This window comes from Mustelus asterias, chromosome 24 (genome assembly GCF_964213995.1).
Source record: "Mustelus asterias chromosome 24, sMusAst1.hap1.1, whole genome shotgun sequence".
Classification (NCBI taxonomy): Eukaryota; Metazoa; Chordata; class Chondrichthyes; order Carcharhiniformes; family Triakidae; genus Mustelus; species Mustelus asterias.
In genome coordinates, this window is record NC_135824.1 from 45721707 (window position 1) to 45742255 (window position 20549).

At 45.6% G+C, this 20549-nt stretch overlaps 1 protein-coding gene across 2 annotated transcripts in view; it reads left to right on the forward strand.

Annotated features, from left to right (window-relative positions):
• Positions 1-15455: 15455 nt before the first annotated feature.
• Positions 15456-20549, forward strand: part of zc3h4 (zinc finger CCCH-type containing 4) — a 63480-nt gene continuing 58386 nt past the window's right edge. The window contains exon 1 of one of the 2 annotated variants that reach the window (XM_078241640.1): positions 15456-15858. In XM_078241640.1, the coding sequence (XP_078097766.1) occupies positions 15767-15858 (92 nt within the window). In that variant the 5' untranslated portion in view covers positions 15456-15766. The remainder of the gene's footprint in view (positions 15859-20549) is intronic. The other variant, XM_078241641.1, reaches the window with a different exon arrangement.

A 20549-nucleotide genomic window follows, 5' to 3' on the forward strand; every position in this document is an offset into this window, starting at 1 on the left:
ATGTCTGCGTGGGTTTCTTCCAGGTGCTCCGGAGTTTCTTCCCACAGTCCAAAGATGTGTGGGTTAGTTTGATTGGCTTTGCTAAATTAACCCTAGTGTTAGGGGGATTAGCAGGGTAAATATGAGGAGTACAGGAATAGGGCCTGGGTAAGATTGTGGTCAGTGCAGACTCAGTGGGCTGAATGGCCTCCTTCTGCACTGTAGGGATTCTATGAACATTTTTGGACACTAAGGGGCAATTTAGCATGGCCAATCCACCTAACCTGCACATCTTTGGACACTAAGGGGCAATTTAGCATGGCCAATCCACCTAACCTGCACATCTTTGGACACTAAGGGGCAATTTAGCATGGCCAATCCACCTAACATCCACATCTTTGGATTGACCCTTAAAGGAACAATCACCACCCCCTGCAACCGTTTCAGCTTCACCAGGCTCTAAGGACACCGCATTCCAGATCCCAAATACTCACTGCTTAAAAATGCTTTTCCTTTTGATTTGACTTATTATTGTCACATGCATTGGAATACAGTGAAAAGTATTATTTCTTGCGCTCTATTCCCACAAAGCATACCGTTCATAGAGTACATAGGGGAGAAGGAAAAGGATAGGATGCAGAATATTGTGTTGCAGTCACAGATAGGGTGTAGAGAAAAATCAGCTTAATATGAGGTAGGTCTATTCAAAAGTCTGAAGGCAGCAGGGAAGAAGCTGTATTTGAGTCGGTTGGTGCATGACCTCAGACTTTTGTATCTTTGTCACGCCATTGCTTCGTTTGTCGGTTATCCTAACATCAATGCCATAGAGTCATAGAGGTTTACAGCATGGAAACAGGCCCTTCGGCCCAACTTGTCCATGCCGCCCTTTTTTTTAAACTCCTAAACTAATCCCAATTGCCTGCATTTGGCCCATATTCCTCTATAGCTATCTTACCCATGTAACTGTCTAAGTGCTTTTTAAAAGACAAAATTGTACCCGCCTCTACTACTACCTCTGGCAGCTTGTTCCAGACACTCACCACCCTCTGTGTGAAAAAATTGCCCTGTGGACACTTTTGTATCTCTTCCTACCTTAAACCTACGCCCTCTAGTTTTAGACTCCTCTACCTTTGGGAAAAGATATTGACTATCTAGCTGATCTGTGCCCCTCATTATTTTATAGGCCTCTATAAGATCACTCCTCAGCCTTCTAGGCTCCAGAGAAAAAAGTTCCAGTCTATCCAGCCTCTCCTTATAACTTAAACCATCAAGTCTCGGTAGCATCCTAGTAAATATTTTCTGCACTCTTTCTAGTTTAATAATATCCTTTCTATAATAGGGTGACCAGAACATTACACAGTATTCCAAGTGTGGCCTTACCAATGTCTTGTACAACCTCAACAAGACATCCCAACTCCTGTATTCAATGTTCTGACCGATGAAACCAAGCATGCTGAATGCCTTCTTCACCACTCTGTCCACCTATGACTCCACTTTCAAGGAGCTATGAACATGTACCCGTAGATCTCTTTGTTCTGTAACTCTCCCCAATGCCCTACCATTAATGAGTAAGTCCTGCCCTGGTCCAATCTATCAAAATGCATCACCTCACATTTATCTAAATAAAACTCCATCTGCCATTCGTCAGCCCACTGGCCCAATTGATCAAGATCCTGTTGCAATTGGAGATAACCTTCTTCACTGTCCACTATGCCACCAATCTTGGTATCATCTGCAAACTTACTAACCATGCCTCCTATATTCTCATCCAAATCTTGGACATAATCCTTGGAGCGGTTTTCCCTTCCCTACTCTATCCAAACCCCTCATGACTTTGAATACCTCTATCAAATATCCTTTTGGCCTTCCCAACAAGTAAAGGAACAAAAGGTTTGTGTTTGTATAGTGTTTTTTTAGTGACTAAAGTGTCGTTTTCTCTGGAGCAGCGGAGGCTGAGGGGAGATCTAATAGAAGTCTGAAATTATGAGAGGCATAGTTAGGGTTGACAGTCAGAATCTTTTTCCCAGAGTTGAAATGTCTAATACTAGGGGGCATGCACTAAAGGTGAGAGGGGGAAAGTTCAAAGGAGATGTGAGGGGCAAGTTTTTTACACAGAGAGTGGTGGGTGTCTGGAACGCGCTGCCAGGGGTGGTGGTGGAGGCAGATATGATAGGGATGTTTAACGGGCTTTTAGATAAGCACATGAATATGCAAGGAATAGAGGAATATGGACCAAGGGCGGCACGGTAGCACAGTGGTTAGCACTGCTGCTTCACAGCTCCAGGGACCTGGGTTCGATTCCCGGCTTGGGTCACTGTCTGTGTGGAGTTTGCACATTCTCCCCGTGTCTGCGTGGGTTTCCTCCGGGTGCGCCGGTTTCCTCCCACAGTCCAAAGATGTGCGGGTTAGGTTGATTGGCCGTGCTAAAATTGCCCCTTAGTGTCCTGGGATGCGTAGGTTAGAGGGATTAGCGGGTAAATATGTAGGGATATTGGGGTAGGGCCTGGGTGGGATTGTGGTCGGTGCAGACACGATGGGCCGAATGGCCTCCTTCTGCACTGTAGGGTTTCTACGATTTCTATGAAGGGCAAGTAGAAGGGATTAGTTAATTGGCCAAAAGAAAAAACGCTGGAAAATCTCAGCAGGTCTGGCAGCATCTGTAAGGAGAGAAAAGAGCTGACGTTTCAAGTCCAGGTGACCTTTTGTCAAAGTTTAATTGGCGTTTGGTACAATGTCATGGGCTGAAGGGCCTGTTCCTGTGCTGTACTGTTCTGTGTTCTATGTTCTAAAGTGCTTTACAGCCAGTGAAGTTGTAATCATTGTTGCAATGTGTTTTTTTAATTCTTTAACCTACACATAAGATTTGGAGAACATGTGCTATTGTTCTCGCAAACATCACTGTGCTACACATCCGCCAACTGACAAAAACCCACAAATTGGTTGAAACCACCTCACTTACCATTCCACGATGACCTGTTCAACACACCTATTGACCCCCTTCCATCTCAGTGCCTCTCATGGAGCAGACCTCCTGAGCAAGCAGACATCCTTTAGCCCATGGAATGAGAACCACAGCAATTTCCAAAAGGTCACTTGTGACAAAACCCATCTGCCGAATGGCAGGCACTGAGCTATCAGAGTGAGAGCGGTCCTTGCTAAAGAGGTTCAGGACAACCAAACTCCCCTACCAGGGCCTCAGTACAAACTCCTGATGTACTTGAGGAGAGATTCCAACAATTACTGAGGAGTACTCTACAAACTAAGTGATAGATTAATCACCTTAAACTCAGCAAATGAGGTGGCGATCACATGGTGCTGGAGATTTGCTAAATAATGTCTACATGTAAATTAGAGGAATCAGATTGACAAAGGTAGATTGGAAAATGAGTTCATAGAGTATATTCGGGATAATTTCTTAGAGCAGCACTTCTAGAGCCAATCAGAGAGCTGGATATTAAAAACCTGGTAATGTGAAATGGTCAGATATAATTACATAGCAACATAGGAGCTGAAGGAGGCCATTCAGCCCTTCGAGCCTGCTCTGCCATTCATTATGATCATGGCTGATCATCCAACTTAATAGCCTGATCCCCCCGCCCCCCCCCCCCCCCGATATCCTATGATCCCTTCACTATAGAGCTATATCTAACTGCTTCTTGAAAACATACAATGTTTTAGCCTCAACTACTTCCTGTTGTAGTGAACTCCATTGGCTGACCACTTCCTGGGTGAAGAAATTTCCCCTCATCTCTGCCCTAAAGGGTCTACCCTATATCCTCAGACTGTGACCCCCTGGTTCTGCACATCCCCGCCATCGGGAACACCCCTGTCTAGTCAAGTTGGAATTTTTTAGGTTTCTATGAGATTCTCCCTCGTTCTTCTGAACTTAATCAACAACCTCATGGTAAAGAAGTTTCCAGATGACAGCAATCATAACATGATAGACTTTCACATTCAGTTTGAAAGGGAGAAGTGTGGGTTCAAGACCAGTGTTTTAAACCTAAATAAGGGTAAGTATAAGGGCATGAAAGCAGAGCTGGCTGAAGTGAACTGTGAAACTTGTTTAAAAGGTAGGACAGTAGAGGTGCAGCGGCAGACTTTTAAGGAGATAGTTAACAACTCTCAGTAAAGATTTTCCCAGCGCGAAAGAAAGGTTCTTTAAGATAGATATCATCAGTGGCTAATAACAGAGAATGTTAGGTCCTCTAAAGATTGAGTATGGGATCTGGGGGAAAAAACTTACCAGAGATAATTGAAAATTAACAGATGAAAGGGAGGGGAGAAACTTAAAACAATCACCATAACCAAAGAAAAGGTACTAGGAAAGCTATGAGACCAATGAAACAGCATGGTGGCACAGTGGTTAGCACTGCTGTCTCACAGCTCCAGGGACCCGGGTTTGATTCCAGCCTTGGGTCATTGTCTGTGTAAAGTCTTCACATTCTCCCTATGTCAGCGTGGGTTTCCTCTGGGTACTCCGGTTTCCTTCCACAGTCCAAAGGTGTGCGGGTTAGGTGGATTGGTGCTGAATTGCCCCTTAGTGTCAGGGGGCTTAGCAGGATAAATACATGGGGTTAGAGCCTGAGTGGGCCTGTCGGGTGCAAGCTGATGGGCCAACTGGCCTCCTTCACTGTAGAGATTCTAAAGGCTGACAAGTTCCCAGGACCAGATGGCCTGCATCCTAGGGTCTTTATAGATACATAGACACTAGATACATAGATGCATGGATACTAGAGCCATAAGACCATAAAACGTAGGAACAGAGATAGGCCATTTGGCCCATTGAGTCTGCTCCACCATTCAATGAGATCATGGCAGATCTGATGTGACAATCCTCAACTCCACTTTCCCGCCTTATCCCCATAACCCTCGATTCCCTTACTGATTAAAAATCTGTCTGTCTCAGCCTTGAACATATTTAATGACCCAGCCTCTACAGCCCTCTGTGATAAAGAATTCCACAGATGCACTCCCCACTGAGAGAAGAAATTCCTCCTCATCTCTGTCTTCAATGGGCGACCCCTTTACTCTGAGATAATGCCCTCTGGTCCTAGACTCTCCCCCACAAAGAGAAACAATCTCAGCATCGACCCTGCCAAACCCCTTGAGAATCCTATTTGTCTCAATAAGGTCGCCTCTCATTCTTCTAAACTCCAATGAGTACAGGCCCAACTTACTCAATCTCTCCTCATAAGAAAATCCCTCCACACCTGGGATCAACCTAATTATAACATAGTTAGTTATAATCTTCCAAAATTCCTTACATTCTGGGAGTGTCTGAGGGCACTGGAAAATAGCAAATGTAAGCCTTCGATTCATCAAAGGAGGGAGACAGAAAATAGGAAACTCTAGGTCAGTTAGTCTAAGGTGTATTATCTCTTCTCCACTTTGGCAGGAGGACATGTGGAGTATTTCCTAAATGATGAGAGATTGGAAAGTGTAAATGTACAAAGGGATCTGGATGTCTTTGTCAATAAATCACTTGAAAGCTAATATGCAGGTGCTGCATGCAGTTAGGAAGACTAGTGGAATATTAGTCTTTATCACAAGAGGATTTGAGTGCAGGAGTAGTGAGGTCTTGCTTCAGTAGAATAGGAGCTTGGTTAGACCACAACCTGGAATACTGTATGCAGTTTTGGTCACCTTACCTCAGACATTAATAAGTAAATAATATAAAAGGTTTACTCCTACAAGGAGCTCTGCGAGTAAGTGCACAGGTGCAGCAAGCAGTTAGGGTAAGGCAAATTGCCAAGAGTACAAGAACAAGGAAGGCTTGCTATAAATAAAAACAGAAAATGCTGGAGTCGGTCTGACAGCATCTACGGAGAGAAAAACAGAGTTAACATTTCAAGTCAAGCACGACTCTTCTTCAGAACTGGAGAGAGGTAGAAATGTGATGGTTTTGATGAGTATAGGGATAGGGATGTTTTGCTACAATTGTACAGGGTATTGGTGAGGCCACACCTGGAGTATTGTGTGCAGTTTTGGTGTCCTTATCTGAGGAAGGATGTCCTTGCTATAGAGGGAGTACAGCGTAGGTTTACCAGGCTGATTCCTGGGATGGCAGGTCTGTCATATGAGGAGAGATTAAACCGGTTAGGATTATATTCTCCGGAATTTAAAGAGTGAGAGGGGACCTCATAAAAAGTTATAAAATTCTAACAGGGTTAGACTGGGAACGCACTCAAAATTAATTAAGCTCATCAAAAACTGTTCAATTCCAATGGTTTCCCAAGGGCAGCATGGTGACACAATGGTTAGCACTGCTGCTTCACAGCGCCAGGGACCCGGGTTCAATTCCAGCCTTGGGTCACTGTCTGTGTGGAATTTGCCCATTCTCCTTGTGTCTGCGTGGGTTTCCTTTGGGTGCTCCGGTTTCCAGTCCAAAGATGTGCAGGGTAGGTGGATTGGCCATGCTAGATTGCCCCTTAGTGTCAAGGGGATTAGCAGAGTAAATACATGAGGTTGTGGGGATAGAACCTGGATGGGATTGTGGTCAGTGCAGGCTCGATGGGCCAAACCTAGGGATTCTATGATTCTATGGGTGAACCTGTGTCTTTTCGAGGAACCTATACTTGGCTTCACCTCCTTTCCCACAGCTGTAACTCTACCAGCTGAGCAAAGAAGATTAGCCGACACCAAGGGCAGGATTTTCCAACCCTTCCCACTGGTGGGAGCTTCCAGTCCTGCCGAAGGCGGCCCCCTGCCCCCGTGGCGGCTTCCCCAGCAGCGGGACGGGCAAACCATGCAAAACGCTGTAGAAGATCTCACCAATGGCGAGCCACTTCAGCCACTGGAAAACACGCTGTGGCCGGGGCTGGAAAATCCCGGCCTTGTCCATGAGAATACTTGTTATCCGCTGAGCAGCCCCATTTTGGACGGAAGGTGGCGGTAATGGAATCGGGTCATGGGAAGCGAAGGAAAGTGGAACCCATCTAAATTTTATTCATGTTTGACAGCTAAACTCTGACCTTTCAAAGAGTACATTTCGGCTTAGGGCGGGACTTTCCACATAATCCACCGTGTGTTTACTGAGCCAATGGTCGGTGGCTAGACCTTCTGGTCCTGCCGTTGTCAACAGGGTTTGCTGTTAAATGCACTCCTCTCCACTGGGAAACCTGTGGCGGTGGGTGCACTGTCAGCAGGACTGGAAGGTCCCACTGGCGTGAACTGCCAGAAACCTCCGGCCTACTGTTCACATCCATGCCCTGGTCCGCCTAGGAATAGCAACGGAAAACCTGAGGAATGGCAACATTGAAACGAGGACTAGCAAGTCTTGCCTTGAACATAATCCCAGTGGGTTTACACATTATTTTTCTCCCGGGTTGCTCATTCACCACTATGCCTTGGAGATCAATCTGCAATTCTTTGGAGGTTTCAGGCTAGTCCTGGAGGGCTGGCAGCTCCATCTGAAATTGTAAAGTAATTACGTCTTTTTTTCAAAAATCTGAAAACATCAAAACATAGCTGTGATGACTTCAGCCGGGCTAATGAGGTTGGTTTGCTCAAGTATGAACTGCCTTAAGTGTCCCCACCTTGGCGGGCCTTGTTGCCGCTGGGCGGCGGAGGTCCCCAGTGGAGGTCCCTCTACGGAGGGATCACCCCCAATTATCTCGGGGACCTGGGGTGGAGGGTGCTGCACGCAGCAGTGCCGTGCAACCGTAGGTTTTTCCGGTACACGGGCTCCCGAGACTGCCCTTTCTGTGGCCTCGTGGAGTCCGTGGACCATGTCTACGTTCTGTGTTTTAGGCTGCACACCCTTTTTGGTTTCCTCAAACACCTCTTATTGATGTTTTGTTTGCACTTCAGTCCCACGCTCCTGATCTACAGGCACCTGGTGCGGAGAGGGGCGGGTCGGGATGCCGACCTCCTCGTGAACCTGCTCCTGGGCCTGGCGAGACGCGCCATCAATAGGTCCAGGCAGCGGGCGATCGACGGGGCCGTCCATCCCGACTGTCTGCCCCTCTACCGCGGCTACATTCGCGGCCAGGTGTCTCTGAAGAGGGAGCATGCGGTGTCCACGGGCGCGGTTGACGCCTTCCACGACCGCTGGGCGCCGCAGGGGCTGGGGTGCATTATCGACCCCGATAATCACCTTTTGGTTTGACGTTTTAAGTTTCCTTTCAACTTTGTTTTTGGTTCGGGCTGTTCCCCCCTTCCTTTTGGGGAGCTGCCCCTTTTACTTTGTCCCTAAGTTAATTTGAGTTCGTTAACTTGATTGGTATCGAAAGAAATGCCTTAACTGAACTAATTGATGGTTAAATCAGGAAGCCTCATGCTCCCTATTTAAAGCAGGTGTGTCAGACTCCTAGCCTACATTCAGCAGGGAGCAACTGGAGGGTTGGCTGTGCACAAATGTATGATGTAAATAAAGTAACTTGGTGATGGGACTTTCGCCTCCGTGGAGTTATTACAATAGCCAAAGCTGAAAAGTACCTGCTTGGTTTAAACCTGGGCCATATTATATCATTAAATATATTTGGATAGAAATCTGTCTCGCCAACTAAATCAACTGGCCTTCTGTACATTCTGGCATCTCCACTTCTGTACATCCCCAATTTTAAGTGCTCCACTAGTGCCTATAGTTGGCTGGATCGCCAGTCTCTGGAATTCCCTCCCTAAGTGTAACAATTGCTCGCTTCAGACTTTTGTCAGGAACACAAAGGGCATTTATTAACAAGCAAAAACTGCAAAAGGGCTGGTAGCCCCCACCCAGGCTACCCCAGTCCCTACAAGCTCCGACTCTCACCAACTTTTACAGATGCACCATAGAAAGCATTCTTTCTGGTTGTATCACAGCTTGGTATGGCTCCTGCTCTGCCCAAGACCGCAAGAAACTACAAAGGGTCATGAATGTAGCCCAATCCATCACGCAAACCAGCCTCCCACCCATTGACTCTGTCTACACTTCCCGCTGCCTCGGCAAAGCAGCCGGCATAATTAAGGACCCCACATACCCCGGACATTCTCTCTTCCACTTTCCCCCATCGGAAAAAAGGTACAAAAGTCTGAGGTCACATACCAAACGACTCAAGAACAGCTTCTTCCCTGCTGCCATCAGACTTTTGAATGGACCTACTTCGCACTAAGTTGATCTTTCTCTGCACCCTAGCTATGACAGTAACACTATATTCTGCACTCTCCCGTTTCCTTCTCTATGAACGGTATGCTACGTCTGTATAGCGCAAGAAACAATACTTTTCACTGTATACTAATACATGTGACAATAATAAAATCAATTCAAATCAAAAAATGTCTTCTAGATGTCTTTTGCCTAAGATAGGGCACCACCCACTGGGGTGATTACTCACTCTCACCCCCCCATATGATCCCTCAAGCCAGGTGATCGTCTTCTGCTGTGTTGCCCTTAAAGGGACAACCACCAAACTAAACCTTTCCGCCTGTGTTCCTCCTTTAAGAAGTCTCACAACGCCAGGTTAAAGTCCAACAGGTTTATTTGGTCGCACAAGCCACTAGCTTTCAGAGCGCTGCTCCTTCGTCAGGTGAGTGGGAGTTGTGTTCACAAACAGGGAATATAAAGACACAAACTCAATTTACAAAATAATGATTGGAATGCGCGTCTTTACAGGTAATCAAGTCTTAAAGGTACAGACAATGTGAGTGGAGAGAGGGTTAAGCACAGGTTAAAGAGATGTGTATTGTCTCCAGACAGGACAGTTAGTGAGATTTTGCAAGCCCAGGCAAGCTGTGGGGATTACAGATAGTGTGACATGAACCCAAGATCCTGGTTGAGGCCGTCCTCATGTGTGCGGACCTTGGCTATCAGTTTCTGCTCAGCGATTCTGCGCTGTCGTGTGTCGTGAAGGCCGCCTTGGAGAACGCTTACCCAAAGATCAGAGGCCGAATGCCCGTGACCGCTGAAGTGTTCCCCAACAGGAAGAGAACACTCTTGCCTGGTGATTGTCGAGCGGTGTTCATTCATCTGCTGTCGTAGCATCTGCATGGTCTCCCCAATGTACCATGCCTCGGGACATCCTTTCCTGCAGCGTATCAGGTAGACAATGTTGGCCGAGTCACAAGAGTATGTACCGTGTACCTGGTGGATGGTGTTCTCACATGAGATGATGGCATCCGTGTCGATGATCCGGCACGTCTAGCAGAGGTTGCTGTGGCAGGGCTGTGTGGTGTCGTGGTCACTGTTCTCCTGAAGGCTGGGCAGTTTGCTGCGGACAATGGTCTGTCTGAGGTTGTGCGGTTGCTTGAAGCCAAGAAGTGGCTTCACGAACTGTCTCACTAACTGTCCTGGCTGAAGACAATACACATCTCTTTAACTTGTGCTTAACGCTCTCTCCACTCACATTGTCTGTATCTTTAAGACTTGATTTCCTGTAAAGACTCACATTCCAAACCTTTAAGACACTGATTTATTTATGTGGGAATTGAAGGAAAGATATTTCTTCATCGATGTTCAGCAGATAAGCAAAACATTATTTGTTTACTCAATTTAATTTTATAATTTAAAAAAAACCTGTGACCAGTTCCATTGGGAGTTTATGTAACATTTCATATCTGATACACATTCATTTTACTTTTACCATCGCAACCATAAATTTCTACACAAAGCCTAAAGGAAATGCTAAAAATATCGAGCTTGTTTAATTATTGTGAAGGCTGAAGCCATTCATAGAATCTTAGAATTCCAACAGTGCAGAAAGAGGCCATTCGGCCCATCAAGCCTGCACCGACCACAATCCCATCCAGGCCCTATTCCCGTAACCCTTCATATTTATCTTGCTAATCCCCCTGACACTAGGGTTCATTTAGCATGGCCAATCAACCTAACCTGCACATCTTTAGACTGTGGAAGGAAACCGGAGTACCCGGAGGAAACCCATGCAGACCTGGGGAGAACGTGCAGATTCCCAGTGGCACAGTGGTTAGCACTGCCACCTCGCAGCAGTAGGGACCAGGGTTCAATTCCCAACTTGGGTCACTGTCTGTGCGGAGCCTGCATGTTCTCCCTGTGTATGCGTGGGTTTCCTCCGGGTGCTCCGGTTTCCTCCCACACTCCAAAGCTGTGCAGGTTAGGTTGATTGGCCATGCTCAATTGCCCCTTAGTGTCCTGGTTTGCGTAGGTTAGAGGGATCAGCGGGGCAAATATGTGGGGTAGAGGGATAAGGCCTGGGTGGGCTTGTTGTCAGTGCAGGCTCAATGGGCTGAATGGCCTCCTTCTGCACTGTAGGGATTCTAGGATAAAACTATGAGGAGCCGAGTGACAGTAGACAGGAAAGATTTGTTTCCTCTGAGCTGAGAGGTCAGCTGGGAATGTGCAAATTCCACACAGACAGTGACCCAAAGCTGGAATCGAACCCTGGCGATGTGAGGTGGCAGTGTTAAGCACTGTGCCACCGTGCCACCCATATGCTTTGTTGACCACCTTATCTACCTGTCCTGCCACTTTTAAGTACATGTGGGGGACATGCACTCCAAGGGCTCTCACTTCTTCAACCCCTCTCAATATCTTCTAAATGCTACGGATACCTTTACAATTTTGGCAAAACAAATTAAGACTTGGACTCGAAACGATCCCACATTGCGACAAAATACCCAGAATTAAGATGGCATTATCCTGTGGGGAACCCAGGCAGTTATCCCACCTCCTGCCCAGAGGCCTATCCTTCAAGAACTTCACAATGGCCATCCAAGCGTAATGAAGATGTTAGCGAGGAGTATGTCTGGCGGCCCGGAATACACGGGATCATAGAGACAATGGTAAAAACACGCAGAATGTGCTAAGCAAACCATACGGTACCACCAGTAGCTTCCCTACACCCCTGGGAATGGCCAGGAAAGCCATGGGTTAGGACATCTGCGGATTTCGCAGGACCATTTATGGGCTCCATGTTTTTGTTCCTAATCAACGCCCACTCTAAGTGGATGGAGGTGCACCGGATGACATCCATCACATCACACAACACGATAGAGAGACTTAGGCAATCGCTTAGTACTCACCGAATCCCAAAAGTTTTTGTGACGGACAATGGAACCCCATTTACCAGCAGGGAATTTGGAACATTATGGAAACAAATGGAGTACGACATGTCCACACGGCCCATTACCAGCCATCATCAAACAGACTAGAGGAACCAGCAGAAGTTTTGAAAAGGGGAATGGAGAAACAGGCGCTAAACTGGCACATTTATTTTTAATTACAGAACGATGCCACACGTAATGACAGGTGTAGCCCCTGCTGAGTTACTGATGGGCAGGCACCTCAGACATTCCCGAACCTAAATGGAGAAGTGGAAGAGAACAGGAAGCCCAAAAAAGGGGCCATGATGGACTAAAAGCAGATTGAGTCTTTTTGCCAGGAGACATGATCCAAGTGTGAAATTTTGGAGGCAGTACCCCATGGACACCAGGAATAATTCTCCTCAAAACAGGGCCAGTGTCCTACACGGTAAAGGTTAAAGACATGGAACCACAGAACCCTACAGTGCATAAGGAGGCCTTTCGGCCCATCCAGTCTTCATCGACCACAATCCCACCCAGGCCCTATGCCCATAACCCCATGCATTTACCCTAGCTAGTCCCCCTGACGCTAAGGGGCAATTTAGCTTGGCCAATCCACCTAACCTGCACATCTTTGGAGTGTGGGGGGAAACCGGAGCACCCGGAGGAAACCCACGCAGATACGGGGAGAACATGCAAACTCCACACAGACAGTGACCCAGGCCGGAATTGAACCTGGGTCCCTGGTGCTGTGAAGCAGCAGTGCTAACCACTGTGCCACCGTGCGCCCCATTGTATTCTAATTATTCCCTCATTTTAATCTTTTAGTCATTCTTTGTTTTTTAAAAATATTATTTCCGATCTTCTGATCACCCATCTTTGTGCAATTATATATTTTTCTTTAAGTTTTTTTTAGTTAACCTTGGATGGTGGATCCTCCCCTTGGAACTTTTCTTTCTCATTGGAATGTATCTATTCTGTGAGAGACAAGATACTAAAGAAACATATAGACCACCTAAGCCATCGGGAGTTGTCAACGGAAGCAACCAACTCAGCGTGCATGCCATCAGAGACCTCAAGTACACTGAGGAAGGACAAAGCAACTCAACCAACGGGAGGCTCGGAAACAGCCGATGAGATTTCCGACTCTGAAGTGGAAACAGAAACAGCAAAGGCCCAACCAGGAGCCTTTATTCAGGAAGAACCTCCTCCAGCGATATTCCGACAGTTATCCAGAAAGAGACCTCTTTGATACGCTGTACGCCACCTCACCTGGCAGAGTATGAAATAGAGAAAAGGCCGCGATGGCCCTGGTGCCCAAAGAGTGAGGGAGAACCCTCGGACTCAGAGGGGGAGGGGGGTAATAACACCCATGGGCCTGATTGACCTCCTTGTAGGACTTGTTGAATATGAGCTCCCTGAGGATTGGTAATTAACTCACCAGGTGGAGCTCGTATACCAAGCCCTGTATAAAGCAGGCCCCTGAGTGGGTCCACTATTGCATTGTTCCGGTTGGGACCTGTTGTGTTCACCACAGGCTTGTGGTTTTTATTTTACTTTATTTTGTGCAATAAAAGCACTGTTCCTTTGCAGCCGTCTTCTGGAGTTATTACAATGAGGAATGTTTGCACTGTTCTGTGGTAAAGTTTACTTATTAGTCACAAGGGCGGCACGGTACCACAGTGGTTAGCACTGCTGCTTCACAGCTCCAGGGACTTGGGTTCGATTCCTGGCTTGGGTCACTGTCTGTGTGGAGTTTGCACATTCTCCCCGTGTCTGCGTGGGTTTCCTCCGGGTGCTCCGGTTTCCTCCCACAGTCCAAAGATGTGCGGGTTAGGTTGATTGGCCATGCTAAAATTGTCCCTTAGTGTCCTGAGATGCGTAGGTTAGAGGGATTAGTGGGTAAATATGTAGGGATATGGGGGTAGGGCCTGGGTGGGATTGTGGTTGGTGCAGACTCGATGGGCTGAATGGCCTCTTTCTGTGCTGTAGGGTTTCTATGATTCATTCTATGATTCTTTCTACAAGTAAGGCTTACATTAACACTGCAATGAGATTACAGTGAAATTCCCCGAGTCGCCACATTATGGCACCTGTTTGGGCCAATGCACCTAATCAGCACGTCTTTCAGACTGTGGGAGGAAACTGGAGCACCCGGAGGAAACCCACGCAGGCACGGGGAGAACGTGCAGACTGCGCACAGACAGTGACCCCAGCTGGGAATTGAACCTGGGTCCCTGGCGCTGTGAAGCAGCAGTGCTAACCACTGTGCTACTGTACACAATTATGAGGGATATAGATAGGGTAGATAGTAGAGGGGTCAATAACCAGTGTGTGCAGACTTAAGATAAGGGACAAGAGAGTCTTTGAGGAAAAACTTTCCACCCAGAGGGTAGTGGGAATGTGGATCTGGTAGAGGTGGGAACTGTCACATTTAAGAGTCTATTTATTAGTAGTGTCACTGTGTTGGCTAGCTCACCCGGGTTCGAATCTCGGTTTGGGCCACCATCTGTGCGGAGTCTGCACATTCTCCCCATGGGTTTCCTCCCACAGTCCAAAATTGTTTTATCATTTATTTACAAAGTTACTTGAAAACCCCTTAGTCATCTCACTCTCACAGAATTTAGATGAGCACTTAAAACACCACAGCATAGGACCAAATGCTGGACAATAGGATGAGAATAGATAGCTGGTACAGACACAATGGGCCTCGTTCTGTGTTATTTAAAATGCTGTGGAGATGCCGGCGTTGGACTGGGGTAAGCACAGTAAGAAGTCTCACAACACCAGGTTAAAGTCCAACAGGTTTATTTGGTAGCAAATACCATAAGCTTTCGGAGCACAGCTCCTTTGTCAGATGGAGTGGATATCTGTTCTCAAACAGCGCAAACAGACACAGAAATCAAATTACAGAATACTGATTAGAATGCAAATCTCGACAGCCAGCCAGGTCTTAAATGTACAGACACATTAAAATGCACCAGCGGGATTCGAACCACCAGCCTCAGAGAGTAACCAGACCACTAGCTCACCGACAATCTCACTGCGCCACCGCGTCCCTGGAAACAGCTTGCCCAAGCTGCAATGAGGTCACAGGCAAACCACTCGGGCGGTGGCCGTTCGTGTGTTTCCGTGGGGAAGACGTCACTCTCTGCCTCTCCCCCCCCCCCCCCCACGGATCGGACGCTATCGGTTCTGGATGACGTCATAGGAGCCAGGCGGCAAACGGAGCATCATTCGGAAATCTCCGGCGGCCGCGCTGGGGCACCTCGGTAATCTCCGGCGGCCGCGTTGGGGCACCTCGGTAATCTCCGGCGGCAACCTTCGGGCAATCTCCGGCGGCTTGGGGCGCTTCGGCAATCTCCGGGTGGCATCGTTGGGGGGCTTCGGGAAATCTCCGGGCGGCCCGCATTCGGGCACTTCGGGAATATCCGGCGAGAGCGATCGTGGATTTCCGTGAGCATCTCTCTCTCTCTCTGTCTTCCCTCATCCCCCACCCGCCCGTCGCGGTGTCCGCCATGTTGTGGAGGGTGTTTGTCTTCTTCTCGCTCTCCCCTCCTTCAAGTCAGTGTGTGGTGTGTAATGGAGAGACACCCGGGGGTCGGATCCGCACAGAAAAGCACCGAGAAAATACCTGCCAATTCCAAAACGCTTAAACAGTAACAACAAAAACCGTTTATTGCCTATCTCCAGAGTCAGTGAGAGCAGTGCCCGGTGGTATTTTTTTTAAAAGGGAGAGAGAGGAAATAATTTTTTGTGAGGGGGAAAAAAACAAAAGACAAAAAGAGGGAGAGAGCGAAGCGAGAGAGAGAAAATGTCTCTCGAAAGCCTCAGCCTCACCTCCTCCAACAAGCAGTCCCCCAAAAACGAACACAACATCAACCTCACTGAGTCAGCAGACGAAAGGTCGAGTAAAAACAACCTTTTTTATATATCCAACATTTCTTCGATATATTTATTTGAAATATATATAAAAAAACCATCAACAACAAACTGTCCAACAATTTTGCCCTCTCTCTTGAAGGGACACACACCTTGGAAAACGGAAGGTAGAGGAATGTATCTGGGTTAACTCTTTATAAAAATAGATTTTTTTTTCTTTACTATCTCATTCTAAATCCTCTTAAAGCGCTCGCTAGATTTAAATATAGAGAGGAGGGTGGTTTTAAGGCCTTGATCGCATGCTATGGGTGGGTGGAGAGCAATGTGACTGTCTTTAATGCCCAGGAGCCGGGCCTATTTCTCTCTGTTATGCCTATTCATTAATTAATTATTATTTTCTTTCTCTTCTATAATCCTTTAATAAAATGCAGCCCGGTTAAAGGACATTGGCAAGTGATCTTTGAACTTCCCAGCCTCCCCATTGTAAATAGAGAAACATTTTATTATTTATTTTACACTCTCCCTTTCTTTGAAGATATCTTTGTGTTTTGTGATTTTTATTTTAACCATGCACGGCCCATTTTTTTTTAAAAAAGGAAAAACAACAAAATCTCGGTACGGTGGCACAATGGTTAGTACAGCTGCCTCACAGCGCCAGGGACCCGGGTTCGATTCCAGGCTTGGGTCACTGTCTGTGCGGAGTCTGCACGTTCTCCCCGTGTCTGCGTCGGTTTCCCATGGGTGCTCCGGTTTCCTCCCACAGTCCGAAAGATGTGCTGGTTAGGTGCGTTGGCTGTGCTAAATTCTCCCTCAGTGTACCTGAACAGGTCAGAGTGTGGCGACTAGGGGATTTTCACAGTAACTTCATTGCAGTGTTAATGTAAACCCACTTGTGACACTAATAAACTTAAAAAATGATTGTTGTAACCTATTCACAAACACAACTGCCCAAGATTTTTTCATTTTTCTTTTAGTTTCAGTTTGCTCCTTTCAAACCTTGTTGATATCCATTCCCCGCCACATTAACAAAACAAAATCACCACACTCTGTACTTGTCTTCGAGAAACATTCATATTGTATCCTTTCCCATATTGTTTTGGACCCATAAAAATATAGCCAAATTGCAACTCGTTTAATTCTTTTCACTGTCTTCACCAATGAATAACTAACTGACCCCTTGTTGTACATTCCTTTTGTAGTTCTCATTTTAGTCCTGTTGGGGAAGGTCAGAGCACAGTGTTATCATTAGGATTTCAATAAAGTATAGCAATGTACATATATTTTTTTAAAATTATGTCCATTTCAACTGAAAACACTCAACAACACATAGATTTTGCCCTTCTAAATTCATTATGTCGATCACGGATTTTTAAATAAATGAGTACCAGGTGACTTATTGACATAGCAAAATAATTTGAGACAAATTTGAGATTTTCAGACAACAGGCATATCAGAACAACATTGAAATATGTTGTCTTAAGCCTTTTTTTAATGGTGTACCAGTATAAAATATGTTACATTATTCTACAGACAATGCTGCAATAACATTAGGTGCTAAGGGGGACAGAGGCAGATCTTGCAGGATGAACTCAACTGCATTTCAGAGATCAGTTAGGGATCAAAGTGCTGATATAGTTGAGCGCTAACTTTATTGTAATTTACTCTTCCATAAACAAAGCAGTTACTTTATCAACACCCTGGAGTAAAAATAACACATCCTCTCGGATATTGGCAAAATCATTTACATGTTTTAAAACAGGTCTCAAAGAAATTTTGTTTAAAAGTAAAGTCCATTCACTTGGGTGAGTACAAACTTGGAAGATTTCAATAAATTAAGATCATGTATCGACACTGAATAACCTTTTTTAAAACAGGGCAGAATAGTTATGACTTGTTGCTGTGCCAAAAAAGTTTTTTTCCAGTAATTCAGAAGAGTCATTGTGTGTGGGATAACATAGAAGCTAGAAGTTTGATGGACATGACAGGATGGTGATTTGTAAAGAGACTAGGTATTTAATGGGGATTAACCACTTTTTAAAATCATTTCATTTTTTCAAACTGATACTAGTGTTCCTAAATTTATCATAGTCACTAACAAGCCGCACTTGGGATTATTACTAGGATCCTAACATGTTGTATTATTGGGAATGATAAACAGATCCCGGATACTTCCTGATATAAAAGGACCAATACCAATCTTTGCAGATGCTTTGAGCAGTGTTGACAAGAGTTAAGTAAAAATCTCCAATCATTTGCAAAACCATGAAATTGTGCAAGGACAGCTGAGAGTTTGAAAGAGAGAATTAAATAATAAAGTAGTTAATTCACATCAGCTATTTATTCCATTTACAAATCACTACCCTGTCATGTTGACAAAGCTTCTTAATTTCTGGATTATAATTCCACAGTTAGGAATAAAATGTTCTTTCAGCAGAGGATTGTCGATAAATTCTTTTTAACCAATGGGGAAGGTAGTAAAGCAAGTTTGTGTATCAGTGGGGCAAAAGAAAGTGTCCATTTATTGAGTTCCCAGTTTTTGGCCCAAGTAAATGTTGAGCAGTGCTGAAAAGTTGAGATTAGTAACTCAATCTGGTCTGCTGTTAAGCAGTTGGTGACGGAGCTTTCAGAGCACATCAGCTGATGTTGTCACAGCTAGTTTGCGGTGGGAGCTTAAGGAAGCGGAAAATAACTAAAATTGGCAAAGGATATGAAAGATTTTCAATTGTTATATCAATCTAGGTTTGACCCTGCATCCATTGAACTTATTAAAAAGTCTTAAATTTAGTGTTTGGCCATTGGCTCAATATGTAAAAGCAGCATGCAGTTGCGACATGAAGGCCTCAGGTAGCACTATAGTACCCCTGTAGGGAGAGGAAATCAGTCAGATTGCTGTTGGAAGTACACCTGTAAATGAACAAAGCTGAGGAGAGAATTGGATTCTGTTAGGAGTGTATTATGGAAAAATCTGCCAACATTCTCACAATAAACTCCTTTGAAGGAGAGACTGGAGGTTACCCACAGAGCCTGTTGCACTATTCGTGCGATGCAGTATCTTTTAGGAGAGCAGAGAAAAATCATTCGTACAATGAAATAAATGGAGTTGCATTTTTTGTTTGTGAATTTTAAGCTGACAGTATACGAGTGAGATTTCGTAGGCAGTTTGTGAAATGTTAGAAAATTGTAATTGACTGTTTTGACAATTTAATGTAAGCCATTAAGAGACTCATTCTCTTCTGTGCTTAGGGGCACATAATGCAACCTACTTCTTCCACTGCTTTCTATATTCAGCGGATCCTGCCCTGAGTTATTTTCTCAATGAGCGTTTCCATTTTTTCATACGGACAGGTTGTTAATCTGACCAGGGAAGATTGGCTAGATGCAAGTGGGAGGTCAGCATGCCCTATGATCAGGCGTGTGAGAGTACCTGGCTGGGGTTATTTGTTCATTTCAAAAAAAGGAGTACCTGGCTGGGTATACATCCAGTATTCAGAGGCTGGAGTGTCCAGGGGAAGGGGTGTGGGGAAGGGTGGCAAAGATTCATTTAATTTCTATTAGAGACATTTTTGAATGTTTTACTGCAGATTGCTCTCAGACCTTAGATTTTAACACCCTTGATGATTGATTGGTGACAGTGGGAGAGTGATGGCTAATATTTGAGGAAATGTGCCATTAAGGGCAGCACGGTAGCGCAGTGGTTAGCATCGCTGCTTCACAGCTCCAGGGTCCCTGGTTCGATTCCCGGCTCGGGTCACTGTCTGTGTGGAGTTTGCACATTCTCCTCGTGTCTGCGTGGGTTTCCTCCGGGTGCTCCGGTTTCCTCCCACAGTCCAAAGATGTGTGGGTTAGGTTGATTGGCCAGGTTAAAAATTGCCCCGTAGAATCCTAAAATGTGTAGGTTAGAGGGATTAGCGGGTAAATATGTGGGGGTAGGGCCTGGGTGGGATTGTGGTCGGTGCAGACTCGATGGGCCGAATGGCCTCCTTCTGCACTGTAGGGTTTCTATGATCTTCTATGAACTCTGCTGGGGATTTTTTTTTACAAAGACAGACAATTCTTAGGTGTAACTAGAAGCTCCCTTTTCCCATTAGATGGACAATCCAAGCCAGAATAGAACTGGAAAGTGGGGAAGTTATGCTAAACCTGTCAAACTTGGCTAGACTACACTTAGACAATGACGTGCAGTTCTGGTCACCATATTATAAAATGGATATAGAGGCGCAGAGAAGATTCACAAAAAATATGTGGGTACACAGGTCTTGAAAGCATTGACAGCCTGGATATCTCTACTGTCTTGGAAAAAACAGACTGAGTAGTGGCCTAATAGATGTCTTTAAAATTATGAACAGTTTGATAATACAGAGAGAATGTTTCCTCTTGTGCAAAAGAGGGCATCAGTATAAGATTGTCATCAAGAAATCCAATGGGGAAATTCAGAAGAAAATACTTCACCCAGAGTGGTGAGACTGCAACTTATCACAGAGAGTGGTTGAAGAGAATATTGTAGATACATTTAAGAGGAAGTTAATCAAAAATGAGGGAGGGAATAGATGGTAAAACTGGCATGGGGCTAGTTGGTTAAAGGGCCTCTTTATGTGCCGTTAAGCCTCCCACAGTCCTAAAGACGTGCTGGTTAGGTGCATTGGCTGTACTGAATTCTCCCTCAGGTGTACCTGAACAGGTGCCAGTGTGTGGCGACTAGAGGATTTTCGCAGTAA